Below are 12338 nucleotides of genomic sequence, written 5' to 3'. Positions count from 1 at the left end.
TGGCCCACTGGGCTCCCCAGCAGGCCCCACCAGGCTCCTCCCCCTTCTCTTCCTCTGTTTGTCCATCCACCAGTTGTTTGGTCTTCTGGGTTTTCTGCAGTTAGTTACATTAGGGAGTGTTTGAACAAGCCATGATCAAACAGTGGTTTATGATCCTGGCTTATCAACACATCCTCATTTAAGCTAATCGTGTTTCCTCAAGTTTGGACATAATGGTGAGCTCTGGTTAGCTTAAAACTAGTTGCTTCTAGTCTGTTCCTCACCAGGAGAAAGGAGTGGGGGATGTGCAAAGCTGAGGGTCACCAGAAGCTCTTCCAGTACTGTTAACCAGTGGATTAACTTTGTGTGTGAAATGGGATATAGATCCAACTGCCTGGTGCCAAGCAGTGAAATTGTTCTGGATGCAAAACTGTCCAAGCAAAATCCTGCTGCTCACCTCCAACTTCTCCTGTGCCTGACATCAGGCGTCCTCTTTCAATCTGTGCCTCTGTCATCCTTCTGACGCGCTGAATCCTAAACCAATTCAACAGGCACAAGTTTTCCAACTCTTGAACCCAGACCCCCACACTGCTCCAAGGAGGACCCACTGACCCACTCAAGGAGTAACCTGCAGGACGGCCCCCCAGCCTTCTGCCTTCCTCAGACTCAGAGAACACATTTCTGGTAGCATCCGCTCTCCTCCTCCTCATAGACACCAACAGGAGCAGAACCGGGCAGGGGTCCTTCAAACAGGCACAGCCAGCTCCTCCAAGGAGGGGGGCCAAACGCAGCCCCAGCCTTGCCAGCCGATGTAAAGTTTCAGGTGGCTTCAGCAACCCTCTGTGTCAGTACCTCCTGGTGGCAAGCCTAGCCCAGCAATGTCCCCCTGAAGTGACCACAAGCCCCAGCCGGACACTTACCCAGCAAGCTGCTTGATCATGCTGACTGCTGCATCGTCAGCGAAGGGCTTCCCCATCCTGCACGGATTCATCAGAGGGGTGCACTCCACACCCATCACAACTGTCTTGCTCTCCATCATGCTGTCGGACTGGATGGAAGCTGTGAGGGAGCCCTGGGCGGTATGGTCATGCACAGAGGAATTTACCTCCTGCCAGGAAGCGAGGTGGAAGAGGATAAGAATCCAGGCCAATGTGTTCCTATTTCTTGCAGTGACCAGCCAGGTGCTTGTGGGAAGCCCAGGAAGCAAGGCTGGATTCTGGGCTTTACGCTTTCTTGACCTGTGGCTTCCCCATGAGAATCACATAGTTCCCCACAGACCCCCTTGAGTCCAGTCTTTATTGGCGTTATTCTAGGTAATGCCATGCAGAGAGACAGGTGCTCTTTTGAATTTATGTTTTAATTCTTTTCAATAAATTACTCCTGGGTTAAGCAAGGTTTCATCCACCTCTAAATTGCTTTAAGCCATGATCCTACATGTGTCTAGACAGAAAGAAGTCCTGAAGCTCCCAGCATGCCCCAGACAGCATGGGAGTTGGCTACAGCATGCTGGGAGTTGTACACCATTGCTTCCTGTCTAAACATGCATAGGATTGTGCCTACCCCTAATTCTAACCCGAACCCTTAAGATGCTAAGTTCTGGGGCTCAACACTCAATATCAAAGGATTCCTTCTAGTTGTACTGCTTGCCTGAAGCTGCACACCCAAGCACATGCTATTATTCATTATCTTCATTGATTTAATTTCTGTATTGCCCAGTGCTCTCTTGGAGCTCTGTGTCTGAGCAAGAAAGCCTTTTGGCGAATAGGGCCCATTACTGGGATCACGGTAGCAGAAAACTGTTTACCAGATTCACCAACAGGCAATTGAGATACTTGCTCCTCTTCTTCAATTCTTCCGTCAGGAACTGGGCAAACTTGTAGAGCAACTCTGGAGTAATGGACTGAGCAAAGAAGTAAAATTAACATAAAGCACAGGCCAAATAAGTCTCCCAAACCAGGGGTGAACCTTGGGCCTCCAAGCCAAATGTTGCAGTTCCCTGGTCGTCCCCGCTCCCTGTTCCCTGATCATTTGGTGGTCCCTGGCTCTCGCACATCATGTTGCCTCCTTGGCCCCCACCTCTAGATGGTCTTGTGCCCTCCCCCTTTAGATAGCAATGTGCTTTGCTGGGGGCCCACCCTCTGAGAGGGGCTATGGACATCTGCCCCAGTGTGCTGCCCTGATGGCTCTACTGTCCTGGGGCCCACCCCTCCAGGAAGATCCGTGGTGGCGGGTGAGGGGTCCTTGGGCATTTCTGATCCTCTCACTGAGAAGCTAGGGAGCCCCTGTTTCCCCAGAAGAGAATATGAAAACCGGGACATTTGAACCCGCACCCATCTGCAACAGGAACGCAAACCCTTTCTTCTGTTGGACTTGAGACTAGAACTCACTTCCTTATCCACGTTGGGATGGGCACAAGCATCGATCTTCCCAGTGAGCTTCTCGAGCTGGGAGTTTAACGTCTGGGTCTGTAAATTTGATTTTGCCACCTGGACAGGACGGGGTGCAAACAAAGGCAAGCTGAAGTGTGCATGGAGAAAAGTTTCTTTGGCTCAGTGTGTGGGGTGGGGCGGGGGGAGATGCAGGGGGAAAGTCCATGCCCTTTGAGCTGCTTTTCCCCTGCAAGCAAACTATTTCTGGTCTCTGGGCCCAGCGGGAAAAGAACAGTTTAAAATGGAAAGCCAAACCAAACCCTTGACCTTCAGCAATGTTCCTGGTGGCTGTGAGAAGGGCCAAAGGAAAAAGCCATGCAGTCAAAATGCAAACAGCAACATATTGCACCATAAAGCTCTTGCTGCCAATACTGAAATCTTAGGAGAGGCATTTCAATTTCAACAAACATCCACAAAACTGGAGAAAGCACTGTGGCAAGCAGTTAGGGCAAAAGAAGACAGAGAAAGGCAGGGGGCCACCTGCAGAACCCCAGACTGGCCAAGGTCTGTGTTCCCCACCCCTGGTCTAGAGAAGGGGGGCATTTACAAGGAGAATCAGCCAGTGAGGAAGAATTAAGGATCCCTTTCTATCCATCAATTCTCCCTGTAAAATTCACACACACTAGTGCTCAGAGACAAAAAGTGGGACTGGAAATCCTGTATTTCCATTGCAATATGTTCCATCTATCCATCCATCCATCCATCCAAACTCTTTCCATTTGTACCTCTGACTTGATTTTCACTTGAATATTCGTCAAAAACCGCTGGATTTTCTCCATGAAGACCCGATCCATTGCCAGGAAACGGAACCTATTTTCAAACTTGTTGATAACCTCTGTAGCCTCAGGGAGTAAAAAAAAAAAAAAAACCATGACAGCAGATAAACTTATTTCTTACTCCTCCTGCTGTTCCTAGCACAATTCTCTTTCTCACACACAGGGCAATGCCTGCTCACCTGCTCCAAATAACTGGACTCCATTTTTTCCATGTCGATCATGATCAAGCCTTCCACAAAGTCAATGCGCCCGCTCTCCTTCTGCAGACGCTTCAGGAAGACATCCAGTTCCTCCGGAGAAAAGTTGCCTCCATTCGCAAATAATCTGAAAAGAGATAATGGTCCAGATTGGTTGATGGCTCCCTGGTGGTCCATTTCTATTCATCCCCATGCCTCTGTCCCCCGTGCTGCCCTTCGGCTTGGGTAGCACGAATCTCCTCTATCCCACGACTGCTTGGCGCTCCAGCAGTGGCCTCCAGGCGCTGGCTGGCCCAGTCCCAAGGCTACTGAGAGCGGAGCGAGTCGCGCTCACTGGTCAACTTCACTGCAGTGCACCCCGTTTGAGGCTCCCCCGGAAGCTGGTCCAGAAAGTGCGATTGGCACGTAACCCGGCATTTCGTTTGCTGTGAGGAGCAGCCGGGCATGTGCTCCTAGTGGTGTTCCCAGTGATGTTCTTGCTTCATATGGCTCTCGGGCCTGACCGCAACCCCCCTGGAGAAGAGGCTTCAGTGCGGTGCCCCTTTCTGGGGAACTCCCTGCCTCTGGAGGCCAGGCAGACCCCCGTGTGGCATGGCTCGTTCTGCCTTTTGAAAAGACGTTTATCTCAGGCTTCCCTGATCTCACCAGCTTCATAGATCTGGCATGACCAGTCTTGCTTCTAAGGTAGGGTTCTATTCTTTTGCATGACCTACCTTCAGGGCTCCTGAATCTCCACACCAGAATAGGGAACATAATTTAATTCTAGTGAATCAACATGTGAAACACAAGCCATTAACCAGCAAGAGAGTTGAACTAAACTGTGACATACTTGCACGATTTTAGAAAGTCCGTGTTCGCTTCCCGCAGCTTTCCTAGCATTTCTTCCAGGTACTGCCGGTAACTCCTTAGGGAAACCTGCAGCACTTCCATGTGATTGATCAGCTCCGAGTGCAGATTGTTGCTGAGCGTCACCAACCTAAGGATGAGGAAAACAGTAGAATTTTGTAACCCGAATAGAATATGCAAATAAAGGAAGCCAGGAGAAGGATCCTTATTTGGCAGGAGTGCTTCTGTGAGTGTAGGCTGAGGGCAAGACAACCAAAGCTGGTTCTTAACTACCACGATCCGTTCCAGCCCCCTCTGGGCAACCAAGAGTTCAGGAGACATGGCCCAGGGAGTTCCAAGGCTATCTTCACATTTCTAAGGGACAAAAAGCTGACTGGATGCCTTGCAGAAGGGCTGCACTGCAGCTCCCACAGCCCCCAGTGAGCTTCAAGCTTTGAAATGAAATCTGAGATTCCGCAGGAGCCAATTTCTGTGGCCAGTGCCATTTTCTCAGGTTCCAATGTGACCTTGATCTGAATCTGGCTTGCGAGGGGCAAAACCTCCTTTCCTTTCCCTAAGGACTCCTACAGCTCAAAGTTCCAAGGCTGGGACAGGACGGCTCCCGAGCCCCAAAGAGTTGTGAGGCATCTTTGGGGCAGCAAACTGACTTTTCTGCCCTGCCCTCCACCAGGAACATGTTCTCCATGTCTTGGATTTTGTGACGGAAGGTCTTGCTGACTTTGTTCTGGTCATGCCGAAGCTTGAAGAAGGCAGCTTTCTCTGCATTCAGAGCTTCCACCAGGCCAGCGCAGTGCCGTGCCAAGCGCTCGTTATGAAGCCGCAGTTCCGCTGAGCAAGAAAAGGAGAGGGAGAAAAAATGTTTTGTATTAGCATGGTCAAGAGAAGGTTGACCCGGAAAACTCTGAAACCTGGTGGCCTCCCCAAAGGCATTAGACTACAACAACCCCCATTGCCCCCAGACAGTTCAGCCACAGCACATACTGAGTGGTGGGGATGGGAAGCGTAGTCCCACAAATCTGCAAGGCAATGGGTTGAAGTAGGGAGCACAGCTGGATCCTGCTGAGGCTGGTCTCGGTTCACTTTCTTTTCCCAACAGAGGCTTTGGAAGCCTCCCAAGCAGGGGCACAAAAAGACCAGCCTTCCCCTATTGCTGATCCTGGGGTCAGGCATCGTGCTGAGCAAACAGTCACCTGTCAGCCAAGCCCCTGTGGGAAGGGGCTGCCGTTCAGCGGTAGAGCTTGGCATACCGAAGCTTCCAGGTGGGATCCCCAGCAACGCCAGGTATGGCTGGGTAGATTCCCACTGGAGACCCCGGAGTGCTGCTGAAGCCTGCCCATGTGGACCCACTAGCCAAGGGCCTGACCTGGCAAGGAGCAGCTTACAGCATCCTGGCCCTTTTTCAGATCTTCTGCTGAGTGAACAGCTAGCTACTGCCAGTCGTGGCTACTGCTCCTTCTTGTGGAAGTCCACTCAAAAAGCTGACTGCCTGGTGGCATGAAGGAACATTTCCCCCGGTCACCCCTGAGACAGATGCCACTGACAGTACCCCTTACTGAGTGGCACACACACTCGACCCGGATTTCGCAATGGACAGAGACAGGAAATAGCCCTGCCATCAGCATCTCTCCTTGGGATGGGATGGGATGGGATGGGATGGGATGGTTTGGTTTGGTTTGGTTTGGTTTGGTTTGGTTTGGTTTGGTTTGGTTTGGTTGCTGGGAGCAGCTAAACCTCTTGCTAGCTACACCCTCCCCTGTTGGTAAGAAATTAAGAATAATGATTATGAACTGCTGCAAAGAGTTGCGGTGGGGAGACCTTCTTCCACTCCACTGCCCAGTTCTCCATTTTCACACCACCCTCATTTAGTTTTCTGCTTGACCCGGCTCAGACCTCAGTGAGCGGTTGGGATGTGAGTTCTGGCCTCCACCACGGTGTTCTCCCCACTAAATCACCAATTATGCTGTGGAGTTCAGTATGACAAAATGGTTCGCAGGGGACGTGCATTTATATGGAGAAAGGGCACCGGTACCCATTCGGACGTGGTAAACGTCCTTCTCAATGCGCTCTCGCCTCGGCTCGTGCAGGTGAATGCGCAGCTGCAGCTCTGAGCTGAGCTCTTCCTTCTTGGCTGCCACAATGGCCGAGGCGTTGGACAGCGACTGCGCAAACCAATTCTCCAGGTGCTCGAAGAACTGCAGGCGAATTCTGTGATTGGGAAAGAGGGAAGGAAAACGGGAAGCTGCCTGCTTACAGGCCTGAACATCCTAGGCTTGGCGCCCCCTGCTTCCTCTGGGAACTCTGTTGCATCATGGGATATGTACCCACAGAATTAATATCAGAAGTGTGCTTTGCTTCAAGTCTACACTCAAGATTGTGGCAGAATCTGACTCAGAGGAGCAGAACCTCCCTCCCCTCCCCTCCCCTCCCCGCCCCTCCCCTCCGACTATCCTGACTCAGAGGAGCAGAGAGGTTCGGGTTAGAAAGGAATGTGGAAAGAGGTGGGGAAGGGGGTGTCCTTCTTACTGTCTTCTTGCATCCGTAAGGAAATTTTCTGAGAGGTACACCTGCTCCAAGTAGGGAGGCAGGGCCTTGAGTTTCAGTCTTCCAATGTAGTATTTCTCCGAGGGTTTGACCTTGGACTTTTTTGAACGCTGAGCCACCCTGTAAGTATTGCCACTGGAAGTGGTGAAGAACTCCAGTGCCACCGCTTTTGGCTTTAAGTGTGAGGCAGAGACCGTCACCTGCAGGAGTGCAAAGAACCAACCATGACATTCAGTTCTAATCAAAATATTGTTCTTCAGAAACCACCCATCGCATGCCATGCCAGCCTCTAGCTTCAGCACGAAGACAGAGAGGAGACTATGCAGGGAAGGAGGGATGGCTGCACCATCTGGGCTACTTCTCAAGCCAGCGTGGCAAGCAGCTCCCCGAGTCAGCCTGCTGCAGCCGGGTGCTGCAGCAAGCTGCAGGCTGGAGCCCAGAACCGCTGAGAAAGCATGAGGCTGGGGAAGGCTGCCATAGATGCTTCTGCTCCAGTGGGGCCATTCCTTCAGAGGTACTGCTCAGGCGGGGGAAGTCTCAAAGCCCTTCTATTCTTGCCCAGAAGGAAGGAAGTGCTTCTCATGTCACTTTGCTACTTAGGAAACAGGAGCCCAGCTCACCAATGCTGGTTCTGTGGCATCTTCAGCTTCATGAATGTCTCTGCCTTCCTGCATGGGAATGCTCCCATCCTCGGATTTCTCTACATCATCACTTTCTAGGAAGAAACTGGCCCTGCCTTCCGGGATGCCCAATCCGTCACTGTCAGGAGCAGAACTTTCGGTTTTCCCCAGTTTCTCAGACTCCCCTGCATTTTCTTCTTCAACCTTCTCCTCCTCCTCCTCTTCTGGATGCTCTGTTTCTTCTTCATGCACATGTTCGGGTGAATCCTGCAAGGTCTCCTCCATTTCTGTGATGTCTTCTGCCTCCTCAGTCGTTTCTGTGCAAATGCATAGAACAGGGGAATATGAGCGCAGCATCCGAGAGGATGCCCCAGGGAACAGCATTAAAGGGGCAGCCCCCTGCCCCGAGCAGCTTACAATCTAAATACCACCAGCAGGAAGACAGACAGGAGATGGAGTAGAGAGGAGGAGGAAGCAAGTAGACCAAGAGGTAACTGTGAGCCAACAGGGCTAAAACTGAAAATGTGCAGGCGACACTGCAGTGCAGGAGCTAGCAAGCTCTTTTGGCCAAGGGCCGAGTTCCTTCCTTGCAAGAGAAGCTGTGGGGGCTGCATTCCGGTGGTGGGTGGGACCAAAGTCAAAAGGGGGACGGCCAAATCCCCAAAGTACCAGCATGTTTTAGCTTAAAGCTCTTACCTGCCAGCAATCCAGCCTTAGGAATGTGGGGTGGGAACATGCAAAAAGTCCAGCAACACCTGGGCTTGTGGGGAAGAGTGCTGACGATGCAAAAATGACGACCATGGTTTTGCTTTAGTTGGGGAAGAGGACCAAGAGGTGCAGTTAACACAGGGTGCAGGCGAGGTGCAGCCTGTGGGCACCAGCCTGCCCCTGGACACTCTTCTGGGTGCCCACCCGCGCACGCCACCTATCCCATGCTGCAGTTAGAAAAACAGATCGACAGGCAGCAGCTCGGATGCCTAGAAAGCCAAGGGAGGGCCTCCTGCTGCCACTGCCTCCCGTGAGGCAGAGCTAAGAGGCATTCTTAGGACCTAAAGGCGGCCAGGGGCTGCAAGCCAACCTGTCCCACTGCCTGGCCAACCAAGATAACGAAGGGAAGTGAGCTCCCCGTGCCGAGGGCTACAGGGGCTGCTTCAAGAGCTGAAGCTCGGGCACTGCCACCGCCTTGCGGGAAGGCTTTTGTGCAAGTGGCTTGTCCTTGGCACGTGGCCGCGCTTCCCCTGGCAGCCCTCTCTCCGTGGTGTTGCGGCAGGTTGTCAAATGCGACGAGGAGCCCAGCCCTGAGCAAAAGACTTCGCATGCGGCCAGGGGGCTGTCAACATCCTGAGATGGGAAAAGCCTTGCCGAGGCCTCAGTTCTTCCCGGGCTGCCTGAGAGGAGATGCTGGAGGTCATGAGAGGCAGATCCCATGACACCCCTTCCTTCAGGATGCCTGCAGCCCTGGAACACCTTGAATGCTGCCTTGAATGCAGGGTTTTGCAAGAGGATGCCGAGGGAGGATGGTGACACATGGAAAAGCCGCAGTGCCAGTTGCAAGCAGAAGGGAGAACAAGGGGAATCATATAGAACAGTGTACCCTCTAACTGAAAAGGCAAGCATTTAAAAAAAAAAAAACACACACACACACAATGGGAAACAGAAATTACCTTCCTCTTCAACTGAGTCCTCAGCCGTTTTTAATGGACTCTAAACAAACATTTTAAAAAGCAGAAGATGTCAGGCATTGAGATGGGTAATAGATAAGCGTGATTAGCCTTTTCTGAATGAACAGTACTATTTAATACAGTCATTTGTGCAGTACTGCAGAGTCTTCTAAGTGCTTCACATGCAGTGTCTTATTCCAGAATTTACAGCAACGCGGGTGAGGCTGGAATAGCGATGCTCAGCACTGCACCCACCACCAAGCGCAAACCCACAGCTGCGCTAGTTTCTGGACCCAGGCTGACTCCATCCACCCATGGCCATCATTAGATTCTGGGGAGGAGGGCCTTTCATTTTGCCTCGGTCTGGTTCAAGCAACAAGCTCTACTTGATCTCTGGGGAGCTGCTGGCCGGGCTCTCACGTGCTGCCTCCTGGCGGGTTCTCCACTCCTGCCTTGTGGTTCTGAGTGCTCCTTGGCCCTGACTCCTGGTTCTGGCTCCTGAGCTGCTCCCAACTCTTGTCCCAACCCAGCCTTGAAAACCACCCTGCGATATCAGGTCTTAACTTCAGGAAGAGAGAAGCCGGAGAGAAAGAAAAGGACTGAGAGTGACCAGAAGTGTTTGATGTTCTTCCAGCCAGAGGGCCGAATTTGGGTTTCAGAGTAGGCCTTGGGGGCTGCATTCCAGGGAAGAGTGGGGCTTAAGGCAAACAGGGCGGGGTGGGCAAACAAGGAAGGTGGTCAACAAGAACACCTCAAGTGCTGCCTTTGCGCAAGTTGCCTGAATGTACTCTGGGGTATTACGGCTATGATTCTGCTTCAGGTTTGGGCACCGCTAGGCCTTTGTACAAGTCCAGGGCCTGGAAGCAATCTAAACTTTCTCACTAAGTGAACCAACAGCAAGAACAAGCCCGAGAGCTGCTTTCATGCATGTTGTCTGAATGTATAAGGATGAGTGTTAGGTTGGGATTAAGCATCAAGGCAGGGATAAGAAAACGTGGGTCCCTGAGCATGGAACTTGCATCAGTTGGACAGACAGAGCAAGCGGTCAACAAGAACACCCCGAGCGCTTCCTTTGTGCAAGCCGCCCAGCGTTGTAACAACGCAGGAATGCAGAAGCAGTGCTCAAGCCTGGGACAGTGGTGGCAGGAGGAGGAAAAAATATTCACTGTGAGCTTCATAACTTGAGTTGCACACATGGCAGTCTAAAGGCACCATCCCCTAGAATATTCCATTCCAGGGCCTGAAATTCCCCAGCTTCACCACTGGCTCCTCCAGATGCTGTCAAACTGCATCACCCCTGATCACTGGCCATCTTATTTTGGGCTGATGGGAGTTAAAATCCAGAACATCTGGAGGGCACCAAGTTGGGAAAGGCTGCCATACACCTATTTAATTACAAGGGCACTAAATAGAGTTATTTTGTACGTACACCTTTATAGATGTCCTTCACATAAAAATAGCGGCTGAGGGAGGTACTGTAGGAAATCAGTTCACGCAAAATATAGTCTGGGTAAGCTGTTACTTTAGACAAGAGGTCTTGATAGAAGACAGCATACCTGTTAAGAAGCACAACAGTTGCCTGGGCTGAAATGAATTCCTCCCCTCCCAAGGTCTCTCCTACCAGTTCTGCCAAGAAATATTCTCAGGGGTGCAAATGCACGCTGTCGACACCCAGCGACTGACATGATCTCGTGGTGGCAGCCCTTGACTGTACGGCACCTGGCACGCAATGGCCACGGAAATGTGCCTGTTTTTAAGAGGCTTCAGTAAATATTTGGCAATGACTGAGTCTGCATGACCAAGGAAGGAAAAACGCTGCAGTGGCTTTTTTTCTCCACCGTGTGTGCGCTGGCCATGCACCACCTTGCTGAGGGCAGGTTGTGTGCAGTTCAGATCCAGCAGTGTGGGTACCATCCAGCTCACCGCCAAAGCCTAGACTAGGTCACGGCTTATGGGGGGTTTGGAAGCTACCCTTTCCCTTACTGGGTTCAGGCAAACTGTACCTGGCAAGGATACTTATAACAGTGTGACCAGCATGTGCAGGGTGGGGAAAAGAGGCTGTGGTGACTTTCCTTCCCTGCTTGTACAAAATCAACCATGACTAAAGAGACAGCTAACAAAAGCATTGAGCCAACTACAGTCAATTACTTCACATCATCAACATGAATGGATGGCAAGTCTTGATATCCCAATCCAAATTTCACAATTTGAAAAGCACCGAATTTTGAAATGCTGCAGAGCTGTCGTGTTGGTTTAAAAATGGAAATAATAAGAACAGTGTGTTGTGCTTAAAACCACTTTAAAGGAAAAGAGGGGACAGAAACTACTGGCCCTCTGCTTTTGTTGGGCTCCAACTGCCATTAGCCCCAGCCAGCATATGATTTATTACTGCATAGGATTTGGATTATTTTCAGCCCAACCTATTAGTGTGCCCACCACCACACACGTACCCGGCTCGGATGAAGTCCAGAGCAGCATAAACCTTCTCCAACTGGGATTTCAGCTTCTCATCAGTGCTTTGGACCCTCAGCTTGTCAATGGATATATCCAGGTGAACTTCCCTTAACTGTTGCCACACAGAAGAAAACCTTTAGCATTACAAACATCCAGTCTGCAAAGTTTCATGGCATGAATCGCTACACTGGCCGGCTAAGACAGGGGTGCAGGACTTCGGTTGCAGGGCAGAGAGCGGCTCTTTCCCTGCAGGGGGAGGGGCAGGGCCTGGGAAGGAAGAGGCAGGTCGATTCAGTCCCACTTACTTGTGAGTAGAGGTGCCGCCCCTGCTTATTTCAGAGCAGACGTTTGGCACTTGAGATGCTATCTGGAAGTGCAACTGATGGATTCCGTCCTGCGTATTCCTGAGTGGGCTTGAAATTAGTGGTAAGTGCACCTGGCTGTGCTCACGTCGCCTTTGACCACTCCCACCAGTGGAAGGCAATCCAAAGCTGAGCATCTCACCCCCCCCCCCGTTTTTGGTCACTCTTGCTGGCGTGCAGCCAGCGCCGCATCTGCTTTAACCTCTGCTCCGATGCGGACCTGCTTCCTGGGATCTTTGCCCAGAGATCCAGCCTGGCTTCATTCCTTCCAAGGCTCACACCTCCCGCTCTGCACACGTGCGGCTGCTTCAGGGGCCCAGGGCAAACAGGCAGCATGGCTAGGGGAGGATAAACATGCTGCTTCCCCACCCCGCCATCTAAACAGACCTGCCCCTTCAAAAGGAAGCGATTTCACCGCCGGTGCTTAATCAGGACCCTGAGCATGAAGCACCCTCACCAAGAGCTCTGGCTGG

The 12338-nt window shown here is 51.6% G+C and overlaps 1 protein-coding gene across 4 annotated transcripts in view; it reads right to left on the bottom strand.

Annotated features, from left to right (window-relative positions):
- The window catches only part of CCDC180 (coiled-coil domain containing 180), a 45925-nt gene that overhangs the window by 18432 nt on the left and 15155 nt on the right, over window positions 1-12338 (bottom strand). For all 4 annotated transcript variants that reach the window (XM_044439790.1, XM_044439791.1, XM_044439792.1 and 1 more), the window contains 14 exons: window positions 11500-11615; window positions 10479-10605; window positions 9053-9092; window positions 7389-7705; window positions 6751-6968; window positions 6257-6432; window positions 4875-5055; window positions 4211-4357; window positions 3364-3508; window positions 3134-3250; window positions 2367-2465; window positions 1784-1879; window positions 900-1087; window positions 437-513 (listed from right to left, as the gene is read on the bottom strand). In XM_044439790.1, coding sequence (XP_044295725.1) covers window positions 437-513; window positions 900-1087; window positions 1784-1879; window positions 2367-2465; window positions 3134-3250; window positions 3364-3508; window positions 4211-4357; window positions 4875-5055; window positions 6257-6432; window positions 6751-6968; window positions 7389-7705; window positions 9053-9092; window positions 10479-10605; window positions 11500-11615 — 2044 coding nt within the window. The remainder of the gene's footprint in view (window positions 1-436; window positions 514-899; window positions 1088-1783; window positions 1880-2366; window positions 2466-3133; window positions 3251-3363; window positions 3509-4210; window positions 4358-4874; window positions 5056-6256; window positions 6433-6750; window positions 6969-7388; window positions 7706-9052; window positions 9093-10478; window positions 10606-11499; window positions 11616-12338) is intronic.

Source organism: Varanus komodoensis, unplaced genomic scaffold (genome assembly GCF_004798865.1).
Source record: "Varanus komodoensis strain SLA01 unplaced genomic scaffold, ASM479886v1 scaffold36, whole genome shotgun sequence".
In the NCBI taxonomy this organism is placed as follows: Eukaryota; Metazoa; Chordata; class Lepidosauria; order Squamata; family Varanidae; genus Varanus; species Varanus komodoensis.
The sequence above is the reverse complement of the archived record's forward strand: the minus strand, read 5'-3'. Positions and strand labels throughout refer to the sequence as shown.